The 19,134-nt window shown below is 39.6% G+C and overlaps 1 protein-coding gene across 1 annotated transcript; it reads right to left on the bottom strand.

The window, feature by feature from the left end:
- Positions 1-75: 75 nt before the first annotated feature.
- On the bottom strand, positions 76-18,873 carry LOC101480726 (uncharacterized). Its single transcript, XM_004563772.2, has 10 exons — positions 18,684-18,873; positions 18,415-18,480; positions 13,862-13,938; positions 13,357-13,587; positions 13,173-13,234; positions 9,902-9,958; positions 9,332-9,495; positions 6,946-7,022; positions 6,090-6,224; positions 76-980 (listed from the first exon to the last, which is right to left on the bottom strand). Coding segments are annotated over exons 2-10 (999 nt in total). The 5' UTR covers positions 18,416-18,480; positions 18,684-18,873; the 3' UTR covers positions 76-785.
- Between the last annotated feature and the right edge of the window lie 261 nt (positions 18,874-19,134).

Genomic DNA, 19,134 nt, shown 5'->3' with positions numbered 1-19,134 from the left:
TTTTGTGACCATTTTCTGAAAACACATTTAATTGATGTACTGTAATTGATGTAAACAAGGAAATACGAGACATCATTTATTTACAGGTCTCACATTTTATTTGCAAAAGTTTTAACTGCAAAGCAAAAAGATATTCACAAGCAGAAAAAAAGAAAATAAATGCATATCCTAAAAAATGCACTCTCCTGCACCAGTAAAACACATCATGAACTTGGACCCTTTGATAACTGGTGGATAATGCTTGTTTTTGTGTTGGTCTTAGCTGCACTTGTAGCCATAGCTAAAGGTAAAAATCATTCTATGTGCTACATTTCATGATTTCTTATTTTTTTTAAATTTCCTTATCAGAAGATTTTAGCAGTAATGTTAACCAAGCTTCCAGCTGGTGTAAATGATGACATGTTTAGCTTTACATCAATTATAAATGCAATAACATTTTATGTTTCTGACAACACAATTCATGGTAAAAAAAAAAAAAAAAAAGCACTAAGTTATATGTCAGTTCACAAACTTGATTTTGACCCAAAATGCAATAGGCATTTCAGTCATTCAGTCTAGTTTTAAACATACCCCTTTCTATCACAATGATCCTGTTTGCACATAATACTGTACGTGAGTGTTTTGTGTAAATAAATTGCCAGTACTGTTCTTTGAAGAACACAGTAAAAATATAAAATAGTTAAACACTTTAGATAAACTTTGCACATGGAACATTTTTCCACTTTTTTCAAATGGAAAGTGTTGAAACTCTATTCTATCTCCTCTTTGTTTTAGTGATGTGCGGCTTACGCTTTGGTGTCCGGCTGCTCTATTACTTCATCCAGCTCCTTCACAAAGTTCCTAAGAGCATCTAGGCAACGCTGTTTGATCTCCAGCAGGTTTTTGTCTAGTGGCGCTTGCAGCATTTTATCCAAGCTGGGCTCTTTTTCCACCAGCATATTCACCACCGTGCGAAACGTCTCACAGTCCTGTCTGTAATGCTGTAAACAAAACAATCACATCAAGAATGTCATTATGTATGCAATATCATAACACAACGAATAAAAAACAAAACAAAATCAAAGCCACATTATAAAGACATAATAAATTGTTCTATTTGAATGTTATAACTGTGCCCTTATCTTAAAGGGCTGATTTGTGAGAAGGATAGCTGCAAGAATGAAAAGAAAGTCTAAAAGGCAGAAGTGAATCCTGTTCTGATCTGAAACAGTGGCACTAAGAAGGAAGCTGAGCTGAGGTGGTAGAGTTGAAGATGCTCAGGTTTATACTGAGAGAGACCAGGATGGACAGGATTAGAAATATCAGAGGGACAGCTCAGGTCGAGCAGCTTGGAGACAAAATAGAGGCACAAGTCTGGTTTGAGCAAGTGAGGAGGAGGCATAGTGGATATATTGTGCAAAGGATGTTGAATATGGAGTTGCCAAGAAGGAGGAAAAGAGGAAGGTTTATAGATGTAATGAAGGAGGACATGTGGAAGGGTTGATGTGACAGAAGAGGATGCTAGCAATAGAATGAGATTGAGACAGTTTTTTGCTGTGGTGAGTAGTAAAAAAAAGAATATTATAGTCTTTGATTCTTTTTTTTCTCGTTGCCTCTTCAAAATAAAATCTTGAGTCTTTTGGCTTTAAAAGCAACGGATCTTTTTTTTTTTTCAAATTACAAGAAAAGCAAAGGATGTCGTTTGGATGTGTAGTTACACAATGAAATCAATGAGAACTAAGCAGCAGCATTCTTTCACACCACATTGCAACAAGCTCTCATGTCCCATAGAGATTTTACTGCCAACCCAAAAGCTATTAAGTTCTTTATTGGAGTCCCAGGTGCACGCTGACAACATCTTTATCACCTGAGGGAAAATGGCAAAATGCAAGGCCCTTCACTGACTCTGCACAGAGGTTTAGGGCTACACCAGCCTGTTAAGGAGGACTATGGGACATCAGAGTCTTCCAGAGTTCAGCCGCAATCGCATCTACAATCACGGTCACTGGAGAACTTGAAACAGCCACTCTGCAGGTGATCAAGCAGCAAATATATATCAAAATACAGCCAGTGCAAAAAAAAAAAAAAATTATATCATTTCCAGCTAGTTTTCAATTTTTTTGGTTATCTCAACTATTGATAACAACTTGATCAAACAGAAGACAGTCCTTGCTCAGTTTTGCACATGTCTGGAGACGTGACCTCTTTAAAGTAATGACTTAATTAAACAGTCTCAGCATCCTTATGTTAGAAGTACTACTTATCTGTGTCATGTTCAGACCACAAAGCCATTTTAGGACTGTGGGGTGTGCAGGCATTAGTTGCTGAACTAAAATTAGCCAACTGTATCTCATCTACTATTATCAGTCTGTTAAAATACAATAAAACACACACCATCAGCTTTGCTAACTTTGAAAAGAAAAAATGCTGCCTGTCAACTTAAATCAGTGTCCGTGCTTAAACAGAAAGTGAGGTTAACCGGTTAAACACTATATTCCAGGGTTCAGTCAGTGCTGGGGAAATTAAAAACCACAGCTGCTGTTTCTTTGCCTAGATACATATCATGTAATGTCAGGCTAACTCAAAATTGTGTATCCATCAGTCTGAAGCATTTAGAAATTTACTGCCATAACCTAACCTTACCCGCTGAGAACTTAATAAAAGTTATGTGCCTCCAATATGTAATTTGCTAAATCGTTTAACTGTCATTATTGTAAATCTAGAATATTTAAAAAATATAAATTTACCACAGTCAAAATCTGAGAGGGAGTTGAGCCAGGTGGGGCTTTAAACACGCGGAAAAGGTCAAAGAAACAAGAATAACATTCACTCCTGAACAATATGGATGGAAACAGATCACCACATGGGAGCCATTTACTGTGTTTTCAAGCAAAAGAGGCTACTGAGCGAACCTGTTAGAGAGGGGAAAAAATCCCAGGCGCTGGGTCTGGTTAAAACGTTATGTGAAAATTACACACAAAACTTGGAGAGTGAAAATGAACGGTCTTCATTGTATGCTGTTCTTGATAATTACAATTAAGTTAAAAAAACTGCCTACAGCCTCTTTAGTTATCCTTTTTATATCATTCCTCTCTCACTTCACAGCTGAACCAGCCACAGCATGTTCAGATGCCTAATTCTCGCTTATTTGTTCATTCTCGCATCTTTAACACACCTTCTTCGCTTTAGACCATTTGAAACAAGGTTAAAGGAAAAATTAATCAAATATTAGGTGAGTAAATAACTATTATGAATGAATGTTGATGCAATATAGGTTATTATCACTGTATTTCAATATGCATTGTACACATACACACAAAGGGAAGGCTGTTTAGAATGAATCTGACAGAAATATCCCAGACTGTGGGAGATGTTTGGACTGCGGCGGATGTCTTAATGTCTGCAGATCATGTCATGTGAAATTTGCAACCCCACATAATGATAGACTTCAACCCGACCACAAGGAAGTGAGCGACTCACGACACGTGTGGCCACTAAGCTGAGGGTCAGCTTCATACAGCAACGCGTGGGCCCCTTTTCTCTGTCGACCTACAAAACCATTTGTCCTTCTAACAGTTGCAACTATTTTCTACTAACAAATTTATCTCCTAAGAAAAGATCTGTCCTCCTTGAACATTTGCACAAAGTAAAAATCATTTAGAAAAAAAGCCTGGTCCAAATGTGAGAGGAAACATGGGCTAAGTGAGACACAAACATGTGGTATAATGCCCAACGCACCAATCCCACCCCTTTAATCGCCTTCGGATTGATTTTGTTTGCCATCTTTCAAAACAAAGCCATGTCTGAGCTCTTCCCAAGTTACAGCCTTTCGTGGCAGTAATTACATTTTCACTTCATTATATCCCACAGACACTGTTTTCATGCTTGAAAGAATCAAAACAGACTTGAGAATGCTTCATTTGCTTCATTTTTCTGAAGGATTAACAACCGATGTATATGTACAACATACTGAACAACTGTGGGGAGACTATTATTTCTATAAGAAATGTTTCTATTTCGCATGAACTAATAGGAAGTGTGTTTCTGACCTCAGCATGCTCTTAATGTTGTGAGTAAAGGTTGCGGTGAGGTTCTGCCTAAGTTCCTTCTCTGGAGTGGGCGCTATGGGCTGATTTTTAAGCCTGATACTACGGGCCCACACAGGACGGACCGGAGCCCCAGGAGAAATGGCAACACTAGGGGCCTTAAGGAGGAGCCTTAAAAAGCAGGCTTCTGCCCAAATCGGATGTTTGTGGAGGTCCAGATTGTGAACATACAGACAGGAGTGTGCAGTGGAATAGTGTGTGGGGGCTGGGAAGTAAAGGCTTTGAGTGAAATTATACATACGGCTCTCACATGGATGTTTAGTGAGGCTCTGTTCAAATGAGCACTGATGCAGGCAGGGGTCCTGCATAATAAGGGAAGTAGGGTAATGACTTGAGGGCTGGTACACATTAGGGGAAATTAAAAGAGCCATTTTAATCACTCAAGCTGCAAACCGGACCTCTCAATGGAGGGGCTAATAGTTGAAATGGATATGTTTGATTTGGGCTGATTGAGATGATGAATGTACTTCTAGGGAAAATCACTCCCAGGCACTTAGCTTTGGTGTGATATTGAAATATGGATGTTTTCTAAGTTTCTACTCTGTTGTTGTTATTTTACATGTTCAGACTTGTTCTGTGGTCACTTTAAAGAATAATAAACTGATCCTCTGCCCATCCGTTGCAACAGAAAAAAAAGAGAAGGAGTTATGCACTTTTAACTTAATGTTCACACACTCAGACTCTGATGGATGCAACTTGGTGTCCAGTATTTTGCTCAAGGATACTTCGACATGCAGGTTGGAGAATCCAGGGTTCGAACCACCAACCTTCTGAGAAGCACATTACCCACTCTACCTCCCAGGCCATCGCCTCCCTATGATGGCTTCAGACAGTATGTTATGGGATGCAATGAGTCACTGCATTAAATCTGTCTGTGACTGAATGAGCCTCATGCAGGGATGTCCACAAATGATTAAAACTTGTAGGAAAAAAAGCTCATTTTGAAACGACAAACATTTTTATAAAAATAACACATTTTTTTAACCAGTGTATTGACTCAGTGGCCCGTCTCTGCTTGCTACCTGATCGGCTCATTTCGGCATTCCTTCAGAGTGACCGAGCACTATGTGGTTTTGACTGCGCCTGTGGCAGATGTTACAGTAAAGGCGCAGTTGAGGTTGCTGCCTCTCACCACGTCTTTAAATGGCAGGGTAAGCATGTGTGTGCTAATGCCAAGAGATGTACCACACTGTGTGTGGGCCGCCTGCATCCTGCAGGGCAATTCCTGCACTGCTTTAACTGGAATAGATAAGTAGTACTGTAGTGTAAAGTGATGAAGGGGATGGAAAAAGTGCAACTCCAAATAGCAGGCCGCGAGAGGCATCGCAAACTGAGGTGCTAAGCATTTTTCTGCTTACTCATCCTCTTTTTCTACAAGAAAAATATGATTCTCACATATAAGCTACAACAAGCCGAGGTATAGCTTGTACTTATTGCTCCATGACTTACAGTGATACATAAAGTCAAGCATAAAGTCACTCAAACATGTACAGCAACAGGCCACCACACATTGAGATGAACCTATTAGCACGTCCCAGCTAAAAAAAGTGGTTCAATACGTTTGGTATTTAATAACTTAAGACATCAGCTTAGTTTCTTTCCTGAACCTGTGCCTATGTCCTCTGTAACTGGCTGATCTGAGTGGTGTATAAGTCAGTCATGAGTTGGCCTTAAAAAAAGTGAGAGAAACGAGTTACAGTGAGGCGAGTCTGAAGGTTTCACTGGCCAACAGGCGGTTCAGTACCCTGAAACAATACGCAATTAAGCTAATTTCTCTATTTCCTGTAAAATCTCAGAAATATAATCTCACCCTTTTAAGGTAAAAAAGATTTTAGTTGATGTCGTATTAAAGACCCAGTGATATGATGAATGAATAATGAAGGGTCAGCCTGAGCAAAGAGCCATATAGGTAGTTGTGGTTACCCTTAGTTACATTATCCAAAGCAACATATAAAGTAAAGTGAATTCACAGAAGGTAGACAGTTTCATGGAGGAAATTACTACCGTCTCAATTTCCAGAGCCTTCGCCTTAATGGCCTCCAACCGGCGAGCCTTGATGTCCTGCTCTGGTGTCAGCTTTGGCTCCACGCTGGCAGCCGCCGCCTCTTCCGACTCCGCTGCAGATGCTGAAGTTTTTTCCTGGCGGGCCAAAGGTTAAGGGGTTAGAGCCGAGGGCACCGCGTTTAGAAACTGGCTCTGATTTCAAAGTCTTTCAAATGGAGACAACTTTGCTCTCTTACAGGTGTTGAGTTCTTGTTTTCGTGTGTGTCTAATTATGCATGCCACATGTCAACAGTAAACAGAAATGAGGTTACCAGACAGGGTATATTGCTCTGATTACAGAGATAACCTAAAGGAAACCCAACCTTAATGTCCGTGAACCAAAGAGCAAATTTTGCTTATTATTTTTACAGTAACATGCTGATGGAGCTGCCAGATTTTTGCACAATATGTTTCACCCATAATAATCCAGATGCACACTTTTTGAGTTTTCTGTTAACTGAATTGAAATCTATTACTAAAATCATCATTTATATATTCTTTATCCTCCTTATCTGAGTAATGCATCCTTAAGATTGATAGGTTTCATTAACGCATTCACAGAACTTTTATTTGGCTCAATGTCCAAGATAAACCAAAAGAATATGTAGATCGTAATGGATATAAATTGTGAAGGATTACAGCCCCGAATGCAAATATTTTCCTCTTCTGTATTTGCAATGCAATAGTACAAGTGATATTCTGTAACATCTTCTCATAGCTTGTGTTACCTGCACTTTTTCCAGCTGTTACCACATTTGTCAGTGCATTCAGTTTAAGAGCACAACTATTTGAATCTTCTCAAAAATGTTTCTTTTACCTTTGAAGAGGCTGAACTGTGAGGGGACCCTTCCACAGAGCTGCTGGGAGTGTGGCTTGTCACCAGATTGGGTTTATCTGCAGAGAAAAGTAAAATTAGAGTAAGAAAATAAGCAGATAAGCATCCTGAGATAACTATCATACATCTGACTAATGTTACACAGAGGGACCCAAAAAATACACGTTAGTACCCATAAATACATGATTTAAAATCTGGTTTTTGTTGTTGTTTAGTCTTCTTTTTCTAAAGACACCAAACTCTCCCTACTATAATGCCCAATAATGGTAAAACACCACAAAATATTTTTAAAAGATATCCTGGAGGAAAATTTGTTTTTACAGTGAGACATGAGACAGTACCTCACTTATCACAGTGAACAATTTACCACAGCCTTATGAAGCAGCTGAAAAGTATAAGTCACAGTTTTTTTAATACTCCCTTGTTGGAGCCTCCTACACAATAGTGGTCATGGAGTTCAGCTGTGCCTAAACTGAAATATTGCCGTCTTTGGCTCCAGTGTGTCTAGAAAAAAAACAAACAAAAAAACAAATAGAAGCTAGCTGTTTATTTTAATGAAGGATACTTCTCATTTTGATTTAATTGATCTGAGATGAAAGCTAATTGGTGTTTTGCTGTGGGACTATGGAGTCTCCAGATGGCACCAACTTTCGCCGCAAAAAGGTTAGATACTGCGATAATGTTGCTCAGAGCAAACAGAAAAACTACAGTGTGAAAGTCAAGCACTTATAATAATAATGAACCATGTTAAGTGCAGAGCTAGTTATAACAGCCTAAAGCTATTGTGGGCTATTACACACTCTTACATGAGCGCCAGTCTGCCATAATCCATATGCAGTTTAATGTTATAACTGCTCATATAAACAGCACAAACATTCATGTAATGGAAGTAGTTTAATGCAGAATAGTTCTCATTTTTAGACTCACAGCCAAATGCTCCAATAAAGTAAGTGTACTTGTATTGCTTATTTCAGAATGTGAGAAAATTTGTTATATGTACCTGACAACAATTGACTGTAAAAATGTACTTGAACTAAACCTTTTGTGTTCATGACAAAGCCCAGTGTGCCCTATAATCAAACACACTTTTTGAGTACTTTGCTGTGCTGCTCTAATTAACATCCCAGATGGTAGTGGAGCAGGGAGGTGCATCTGTTTTCTCACTGTTTTATTACATTTTCAAAGGGCTGTAGAACATGAAGCTCAGCTTTTAACACATAAATACATTTAAGCCTCTCAGAAATCAAAGAAGTGGAGAAATTATTGTCCACACTTCTTGCTTTGTTGTATATAGCATTCGTATTCTATTTTTATCTTATTGTATATTTTTATTCTATTTTATTCTACTGTATATAGTATATTATTTTATTCTATTCTGTACAGCTGTGTACTGTATTTATTCTTATTGTATTCTAATTTTTGCGTCATAACTTTTGCACTGTCCACTTCCTGCTGTGACAAAACAAATTTCCCACGTGTGGGACTAATAAAGGTTATCTTATCTTATCTTTAAATTAATAATTCTGCTTGTGTCAGATCTCTTTAAAACATTCATAAATTTCACTGGCTCAGCACTGAAAATGATATTTCTGAAGCCTATAAAAGTCACAAAAGTGAAACTGAGTAAAATGACACACCCAGTGTGATTCTGAAGACAGTTTTAAGCTAGTGTATTTAATACATTCTGACTAAAAAAAGAGGTCAGGGTAGAGCCAAAGCCAAACCACCCCAAGCTAAGGGTACCCTTTTCCCAGCCTCTGAAAGTGTGTTTGGTGTTAGCCTAATTACCACCCTAACATTTTTCAGCACACCCTGACCCCACACATTACACACCACCTCTGAAAAACAGATGTTTCACCTGAAGCGGCTTAATTTGTTTAGACATTTTAATTATCTTTGTAAAATTGGGAGTGATTTCTAGTTTCACTTCAAAGGATATAACAGTTGCACAAAAAGTGCTGTATTAGGTAAGGCAACTTCACAACTCTCAACCTATCAATGGGCTTTTAGGTTTTTCTCATGCAAAATCAAAGAATGTGCTTTGTTATTAGATGTCCTACTATCTGCTGCCACACCGGGTCACACGAGCAAGTTCAACTTATAGGTCGAGGAGAAGAATTGATGTTGGACTATACACATAAAGTGGACTATGAGAAAGAGTTCAAATGCAAATGTGACGTTGAACAACCGGTGATCATCCATGTGAATATCAAGGTATTGTTTTCATAGACTGACCCTTGGTGACCAGTTCTCTCTACACACACTTCCTTTGGCATCTTTTAGCTAATCCCGCTGTGAATCGGTATGCGGGCATTATCAAAATCATTAAAATGAGCTATTTGGCATCCTCAGAGGATTTTACACTTACGCTTTTGCTGTCCCTGCTGATACGTGTAGCTTTTGTCCCCATCAGGTGAGAAGTTTTTGATGTTTGATCCGGAACGAAGAGGCGGCTGGCCTTCCCTTCTTCCAGGAGAGCGATCTCGCACAATAACTGTAGGCTGAGGGTTCCTGTACTCATCATGGTCCTTTCTATGGAGAGCAAACTAATGCCATAAATACTGGTGACCAAACAAACTGCTTACTGTATGCATAGAAAAGGATTACACAAAAGGCAAACTGGATTTCTCTTTATATAACTGATTGTAATGTATCCCACAAAGATATCCCAGATTGTGTTCATCTGGAAGTAGCACTTGGATAACAAAAAAGAAGCCACTTGGATGAGTGACAAAATGTTTTTCCCACTGACAATGTTACATCCAGATGAACAGAATCGACTTTCTGTGGTTTCCTTATCTGAATAACTGAACATGCATCAAGACTGGATCGTAATTCATATTCCAAATTCAAGCTTTGTTTGCAAACAGTTAAGAGGATGTCAACACCCAGAAATGCACGTGAGGGCACTGACTTGGCTTTTCTGTCGCGCACTGACCTTTGAGTAGGGCCTCCCCGACCTCTGTTGCGAAAAGGGTGTCCTCGACCACTCTTTCTAAGGAAAAAAGGCAGATTTAAGCACTAGCAAATGAAGCAGTTTAGTTAGAAGCACATTTAACGTAATCTATGAAAGTTGAGTTCAAAATGCTGTTTTAGTTACGATTGCTGGTATTAAAAACAAATGTGCAGGTTATGCATCAGTGACTCCGTCAGATTGGTGATGGAAGCAGGAAAACTAATGAAAAAGACTTGAAAGACTCCGTGGGGTACTGATAAATTTCTGGAACTAAGGCAATCTTCCACTTTGGCAAAAGCAACTGTTGGCTGGAAAATGGACTGATTATGGTCTTCCCTCACTATGATCTGTCCTCAATTTCATGCAGCCTGTAGCTACGGTAAGAACGCACTGACACTAAATCTGTTCTTTATTTACCATTAAATACAATTTCGGAGCATTTTTGCAACATTTGATAGCCCCAGCATAATTAAATCACCATAGTTCCTTACACATCGACTTCACAATTCTCCAAACTCAAAGCTTGTGTTCAAATAACCTCCAGAACAATTTAAAGGCACCTGGCTGTCACGACCTCTGCTTGAACCCAATCCTCATCTCAAACAAAAAGCAGGTCTAACAAGGGCTCAAACTTTTACGACTCATGGCCTGTTTGAAGTAGCAGACTTAGCATGCCATTTGCCAAACACTGTCATTTTATGCCGTCCAAAACAAACATTAAAGGTAGAAAAAAGCTTGTGTATCTTATTTAGAAGTCAGAAAACAACAAAAGAGAGTAAAGCGTTTATCAGACATGCGTTCACAGACAAATGACATACATTCAAAGGTTCATGTCTGCACATGAGTGCTCTTCATTCTTATAGTCAAGAGTTAAATGTATAATTTCCAGTAAGTAATAATAGTAATTTGTATATTTATCCACGCAGGCAACTTTTAATTTAGAGAGCGACTAATTAGTGCCTGAGCTGTGTCTTTATTCCCCGTCTGCATGAGTCCTGCTCGGTCTTACGGAGCAAAGAGTACCTAGAGTTTATATCTTGTGCTGGGATTGTAAGAGTAATTTTACATTTGTCAGCTTGGCCTCGTTAGTAACCTTTACATAAAACGAATCTGACTTCCAGCTCTTTGGTAATGATGAAATGACTCAAAAAAATGAGCTGTACCTTGGCAGAACAACCAGAAGCATAAACTTTCTCTAAACTAAACACAATCAGAACTTTACACAGTTCTGATTGTGGAGCAATATTACACCAGTGCTGCTGAGGAACTGACAGAACTCTTGGCTATGCATTGTGACACAAATAGGATCAATACTGAAATTTTTAGTCATTGCAATCTTTGTTTAAAATACCCTCCTTTTCTACTCACAGAAACACCTGACAGATCCAAAGTTCACATAAAGGCTCAGTAATTACACAAGCAAGTCAAATTAAATGGGCGTCTTCGTAATTTTACAGTTAAACAGTACAGAATTCCTTCTTTAGTTGTTGTGCAGTGGGTGAGACTGATATAAGTGGGGAATCTGGTAATTAACTGTGAAAATATTCACTTGATTTTAAAGTATTTTTTCATTAAACAAAAACTATAGATTTAGTTTAGAATTACACAGAAGGCAGGTTGTACTACATACTGTATGACCACTCTGTGCATTCTGGGTTTTTACAATTTTACCAAAATGCCTCATTTTAAAGTTCATCTACAATGTCACTGTCAGCATTTTACAAATTATGATAAATCTAACGTGGCAATCCAGCAGTGTCAGCATGAAAAAAACAGAAGGGGCAAATTTAAAAATGTGATATATGAGCTTACAATTTAAGCTGGCAAAATGCTTTTTTAATGCCAGGCATTCCTTCACAAGCTTTAAATAATATGCACCTAACAGAATTACTGCATCATACATATTCAAGATTAAATGACAACCTGAAATTATCTAATATTCATTTAGGAATATTAGGAACTTTAGGAAAATAAGGCCAGAAATTAAATAAGACCTGCTGCTCAGAGTGTCAGACATGTATGTGTATATGGGTGTGTGTTTGTGTGGGTGGGTGGGTGTTGAACTGTGGACAGAGTGTCCAGCTGTTTTTCCTCTCAGGGTGGGGTTGTCTGACTTAGTGAGTAGACACTAGTGGCCTTTGTCCCCTTCTGTAGCCTGCTATGACTCCTTGAAAGTGAGGCTTGGGCCTATAAACTGGTGGTATGTCGAAGTGGCCAACGAGAAAAGAGTGTCTGCTGATGTAGCTGCTAAGAAACCACTTTTAAGGAAAAGCAATAAGCAGGAGAGATTTGTTTGGGCCAAGAAACACAAAGAAAGGACATTAGACCAGGGGAAATCTGTGCTTTAATCTTATAAGTCCAAATTTGAAATCTTTAGCTCTACCCACTGTGTCTTTGTGCGACGCAGAAAAGGTGAAGGGATGGTCTCTACATGCATGGTTTCCACCATGAAATATGGAAGAGGAGGTGTGATGGTGTGGGGGTACTTTGCTGACGACACTGATGGGGATTTATTCAAAACTGAAGGTACACTGAACCAGCACGGCTACTACAGGATCCTGCAGTAATATGCCATCCCATCCGGTTTACGTTTAGTTGGGCCATCATTTATTTTTCAACAGGACAATGACCCCCAAACACACCTCCAAGCTGTGTAGGGCTGTTTGACCAAGTAGGAAAGTGATGGAGTATTGCACCAGATGTGCTGGCCTTCACAGTCACCTGACCTAAACCCCATCAAGATGGTTTGGGATGAGATGGACCGCAAAGTGAAGGCAAAAGGGCCAACAAGTGCTCAGCGTCTCTGGGAACTCCTTCAAGACTCTTCGAAAACCATTTCAGATGACTGCCTCATGAAGCTCATCGAGAGAATGCCAAGGGTGTGCAAAGCAGAAATCAACGCAAAGGGTGGCTATTTTCAAGAAACTTTTTTGATGTTTTTCAAACTTTTTGTTTACTGCATAATTCCATATGTGTTCATTCATAGTTTTGATCCCTTCAGTTAGAATCTCCAAAGTAAACAGTCATGTAAATAAAGAAAAACCATGAAATGAGAAGGTGTGTTCAAACTTTTGATTGAGCTTACTTTTTAAAAGACAGAACTCTGCCACCATCTAGTGGTCAATAGAATGGATTACACAAAGAATTCATCAGAGTTGAGATCTGACACAAAGTAATGAAGACGAAATATAAAAAGCAAAAATTGTTGACAAATTGAATACCTTAAAAAAAACAAAAAGAATGAACATACTACCTTGAGCTTAACTGATGCCTCAAATCATCTTTGCTATAACACTGCTGAGAATACGGTGCCTCCTGAAAAAAAGAAAAAAAAATCACAATTTCAGTAACTTTAATGGCGAAAGGCCACAAATGCAGATTTAACACAACACAGATTCAGGTTTCTGAACCACACTTGCAAATCAAGTTTATCGTACACTTTGGTGGGGAGAGGAATTTCTACGGAAATTGCCCAAGTTGAGATTTTCATCAAAGCCTCGTTGATTGTTCGCTGGATAACTGCCGTCCTCAGAATAGCCTCTTCCATCATGGTAATCACGAGGACTTCCATACCATGGATCATCATTAAATCTTCTGTCTAATTCCACTCCCGGCCGTGGCATGTGGGACCTCTTTTCAACAATATTTACAACCCGCTGAACTGTCACCTGAAATAACAGCACAACACATTTGATATTTCAGAGCATACTATCCTTAATGCAGCATCAAATAGAATAAGAGAAACATGTCTAAAATTTCTGAGTGTCAAAAGACTTGGAAAGAACACTGACCTCCTAAAAAGTGGTCAAATACTCATCAACACATACATACTCTGTCTACAAGACTATAGTAATGATAACATCATAACACCAGAGATTCCTACTAATAAAATTCTTTTCACTAAATACAAATGAATTAGTCATGAAAAGCACATTCTCTCACCTCTCTTCCATCCACTGGTAAGAAGTGTTCTTCATATGCTTCTCTAATAAATGATTTTCGGCCATGTCGATATGCCACTGCAAAAAAACAACAACAAAAAAAAACATTTTAAAAAAGGGGATTAAATAGCTGTTTATCAATATAGACACTATTATAACATTGCTCTACAGTCAGCCAAAATAAAGACAACGTTTTAAAGAATGATCTTAATACATCAATGATCTCTCGTCATCACGGCCCTCACGGCCCCCCTCCTGGACCCCCTGCAGTTTGCATACAGAGCCAACAGGTCTGTAGACGACGCCATCAACATGGCCCTACACTTCATCCTGCAGCATCTGGACTCCCCAGGAACCTACGCCAGGATCCTGTTTGTGGACTTCAGCTCTGCCTTCAATACCATCCTTCCAGACCATCTCCGAGGCAAGCTTTCCCAGATGAATGTGCCTGATCCCATCTGCCGGTGGATCACTGACTTCCTGACGGACAGGAAGCAGCATGTGAGGCTGGGAAAGAATGTCTCGGACTCCCGGACCATCAGCACCGGCTCCCCTCAGGGTTGTGTTCTTTCTCCCCTGCTCTTCTCCCTGTATACTAACTGCTGCACCTCCACCCACCAGTCTGTCAAGCTAATCAAGTTTGCAGATGACACCACCGTTATTGGACTCATCTCGGACGGGGATGAGTCTGCCTACAGGAGGGAGGTTGAACGTCTGGTGTCCTGGTGCAGCCACAACAACCTGGTGCTGAATGCCCAGAAGACAGTGGAGATTATTGTGGACTTCAGGAAGCACACAGCTCCACCCCCCCCCCCCCCCCACCCCCCCATCATCCTGACTGACACCCCCATCACCTCTGTGGACTCATTCCACTTCCTGGGTACCACCATCACCCAGGACCTGAAGTGGGAGCCCACCATCACCTCCGTCATTAAGAAAGCCCAGCAGAGGATGTACTTCCTGAGGCAGCTGAAGAAATTCAACCTGCCAACACGGACGATGATGCAGTTCTACACTGCAATCATCGAGTCCATCCTCACCTCCTCCATCACCGTGTGGTACGCTGGAGCCACTATCAGGGACAAACAGAGACTGCAGCGTGTTGTGCGCTCTGCTGAGAAGGTGATTGGCTGCAGACTCCCATCTCTGCAGGACCTGTACACCTCCAGGACACTGGGGCGTGCAGCTCGGATCTCAGCTGACCCTTCTCACCCTGGACACAGTCTGTTTGACCTGCTCCCCTCAGGCAGGAGGCTCCGGTCCATTCGCACCAGAACCTCTCGCCACAAGAACAGTTTCTTCCCCTCTGCTGTTGGACACATGAACAATAACCATATGACTGTACCCGCCACTAACACATGACCCTACGCTGTGTTCACTGCATCATTCCATGTTTGGCACTGATCACCACCTGCACTCATGTATATATCATGTATATATCTATCTATCTACTTAGCACTTTTAATTCTTATTCTCATTTTTATTTTCATGTCTATTTAAGCTTAATTTATAACAGTATTTATAACAGTATGTTTGCACTGAAGCACCGCAGCAATTTCCTAATGTTGTAAACCCGCTCAACATTTGGCAATAAAACCCTTTCTGATTCTGATTCTGATCAGAGATATTCTACTCTTTATGTAAGGCAGGGGAAAAAAGGTTTGATGATTACACACACGATTCTTTCACTACTCCTCTTAAACTCAGGGAACCCAGCCTGTAGACAACCCTTATCAGGTAGTGTGATATGAACAGGATATAGAAAACTAAAATTTTAAATTTTACTTTCTGAGCCCCGTTTTGCTGTTAGACACGAACTTTTCGGGTCATTTATGTGTGTGACATTGGAAGGATGTCCAAGGGAAGGAGACAAACTGAGAAAAACCTTACTGCCGAGAGTTGTGCTAATGCTGGCGCAGCAGAGGATGCTAGTGCATTCCCCCCCCCCCCCTCTTAATTTTTTTTTTTATGAGTCTGTTTGTTGTTGTTTTTTGTTTTGTTTTTTTCTCTGCATTTTGCATTATTGTATGCTTTGCATTCAAACCTTTGTCTAATAAAAAGACTTTTGATAGAAAAAAAAAGAAAACTGAAATGGATGCCTGATGATCTCTCAAACTATTCTAGCTAGAAAAACTAGACTAGAACAAAAACTTCACTTCATGGTGTTTTGTGAGTTCTCAAAAGTGATGTTCTTGGCACAGACATCATTTCAAGCAGACTCTACAATAGGGCTGGGCCATATTATACCGTTCACGGTAATACCGGTATAATGTTAGGCAACGATAGGAAAATGAAATATCGCGATAGAATGGGAGTAAAACGCGCATGCGCAGTGCCTTTGTTTTCATACGCACATGGCCGATTGTTGAGTGAAACAGATGAACCAGAATTGGTTTGTAAAAATGGTGCAACTTCCGTGATGTGGAACTGGTTTGGTGTTTGTCCGTCAGATACACGACAAAGCACATTTTTTTGCAGAACATGCAAGCGGCCGTTGTTATTGTCATATTTGTCGGACTAAGATGCTCTTAAATCTGGGAGTAATCTGGGTCCTAAACTCCGTATTCTTCAGGTCAAACAACACTGCAGCATCACTTAGAGTTAAAAACTGTCTAAATTCTTTCATCTTTAATAAAACGATCAGCATTGCTGCTTTACCAGGTGTAACTATGAAGTTTAACTTCCAGGCATCCATGAAAACTAAAGTTATTACATTTAACGGAGTTAGACGTTAGCAGGAAGCTAGCGGAAGTTAGCTCGCTAGTTTCGCTAGTTACCTAAGCATGATATAGCATGTTCTGACTGAGAGATTTCTGAAAAAATTCAAACCTACAGCTCTGCTATCACTTCCAACATAAATGAAGACAGGAAACTAAACAGCAGTGACGTTTGTAGGGTTACTGAAGTTGGGCTAGCTGGTATATAATGATGTGCTACGTGATCGCTAGCGACACAGCTATGTTAGCATAACATAAACAGTGAAGCTGGAGGACGAACACTAACACTTTTCCACTTATAAAAGTTAACGTGAAGGTTCTTCATGGTTAGAGACAAATGCAATCGCATGGCAGGATGTTGTAAACGGACCAAACTTCAGTCAGGAGAACAACTGAGATGATCCATCCACAATATGAGGTTAGTCATTAATAGACTGCAACAACATGGGAATAGAGCAGCTGCCAGAGAATTCAACATTAATGAATCAATGGTACAGAAGTGGCTGAAGCAAGAAGAATGAGATTAATAAAGTTTGATTTATCTGACTGCTTTGTTTCGCTTAATGTGCCTTATAATCCCGTGCACTTTATGGTCCGAAAAATACATACTGCACACTGCAGTTTAATGTTGCAAAGCACCTCTTTTTAACTTCAGTGGATATTATACATGGTTATGCTCAGGATATGTCAGCACATTTCTACTGGAAATGCCTTTTGGTTAAACTTTCAGCAAGGAATTTGCATTTGCACTGTTACATTTTTATAAAGCTTTAATGTACATAAAAACCAGCTTCTTGTTTAAGTGAAAATAAATGGAAGGTTGTCTTTTTGCGCTAGTAATGTTGTGGAGTTGTATTTTGTCTCGCATCAATTATATCGTCGGTTATATCGTTATCGCAAATTTTCAAATATATATCGTGATAAATATTTTTGGCCATATCGCCCTGCTCTACTCTACAATATATGTCTGAAAACCACACATGTAAACATTTAGGGTAGTTATAGCTCAGGAGGCAGAGCGAGTCTTCTGCTAATCAAAACATTGGTGAAAATAGGCTTTAAAGTCTATACTGATTCATGCAAATGTTCATTGCTTATGGATTAGATTTTATGGTTTTGATGGCCAAAGGGATGACTTATCACATAATGAGAATTTGTGCTGAAGCCTGCAGCTGCCATGCACAAGTGTCTCTCTTGTCTTCTCTCTTGTCTTTTTTTTTTAAAGACTAGAGTGCTTAAATCCAGAGATCTGATGGCTTTAAATCACTACTTGATGTTTGGCAAAATCCCATCTCATCAAACTAGAGGAAATAACAAAGGCATGTAAGTTAACACAGGGTGGCACTGTAAGTACTCTGGGATAAAACCCCAAGCTCAGCTCGAGCCTTTTGTGTGTGGAGTTTGCCTGCTCCCCCTTTACACCGGTATCCTGCCACAGTCAAGTCATCTGTTGAGTTAGTTGGAGATTAGTAAATGTGGATCTTAGAGTGTTTTGTTATCTGTAAATCTGTGTTACTCCTATTATGCCTGGTGACCTGTTCAGAGTCTCCCCTGCCTCTCATCCTCTGTCAGCTGGGACAGGCTCCACCCACCAGTGAATTGGTCAAGGGTTTGATAAGAGTTTAAGAAAACGGATGAGGGTCTACACAGACAGAGACAAATGAATCCATCCTTGGAAACTTAAGAGATTGAGAAACGCATAACAATATATCGCAGTCTCAAATTAACTTGCTCAGGGCACTGAACACAGTAGAAGAGCCAAAAACGTTCCCTTATGAGCTCAGATCTGTATTATAATGTACCAGTAACGCACCGAAAAGTTAGTATATTTACTTACTACCAAAAGAATGTTTTTGGTTCTCCGTCTGGTATTCTCAAGATGTTTCAGTTGCGAATGATGAACCTGTAAGAAAGAAAAAAGTATTTGGGGAAAGCAAACCATGCGAGACCACATCATAAGGCCATTTCTGTTAAATACTAAATACGTGACTCTGCCAGTTTTTTGTATTATGCTGCTCTAAATCAAGGACATAGCTGTTTTATCTATGTTATTACCAATGCTAACTAGCTAAGCTAACACATGAGGCGAGGTCTTCAGAAACTCACCAAGTAGTGATTTCTATGTCTCTCACCGCGACGTCCACATTATAGAATCCTCCTATCGCAAAAAGGCTCCCATAAATAGATACAAATTATACGAAAGTCCAAACTATTCAAAAGTAAAACCAAAACAACCCCAGCAACACTGCAAAGCACCACCCTGCACTGATTCTTGTTTTCTATTTTGAACAAATTTAATAACAACGTTCATGCCATCTCATAGCGCCACCTAGCGCGCCGGAGTATACAAATCAGAATACAATTTACGTTATATACAGTATAATAAGCCTAGTCCTACATGATAACCGTCTTTAATGGTCATTGATTTGTTTTATTCTTAAACTCTCTGCAATGTTTAATAAGAAAAATCATTTAAGCTATATTTTTGACTAAAATAAGACTAAACCAAACTTGTGACTAAAGAGTGTTTACTTAAAATGATACTACCCTTCCTTGA

Source organism: Maylandia zebra, linkage group LG7, assembly GCF_041146795.1.
Source record: "Maylandia zebra isolate NMK-2024a linkage group LG7, Mzebra_GT3a, whole genome shotgun sequence".
Classification (NCBI taxonomy): domain Eukaryota; kingdom Metazoa; phylum Chordata; class Actinopteri; order Cichliformes; family Cichlidae; genus Maylandia; species Maylandia zebra.
Note: the sequence above shows the minus strand (reverse complement) of the source record. Positions and strands in the feature narration are given on the sequence as shown.

What these genes read in the sequence shown, in the direction of transcription:
- LOC101480726 (XM_004563772.2), bottom strand. An exon ending in TCAGCAGGGACAGCAAAAGC is followed by an intron (nt 7,023 to 9,331) that starts GTAAGTGTAAAA and finishes TTTTCTCTGCAG; the next exon opens with ATAAACCCAATCTGGTGACA. An exon ending in AGGCTCTGGAAATTGAGACG is followed by an intron (nt 981 to 6,089) that starts GTAGTAATTTCC and finishes TTTTGTTTACAG; the next exon opens with CATTACAGACAGGACTGTGA.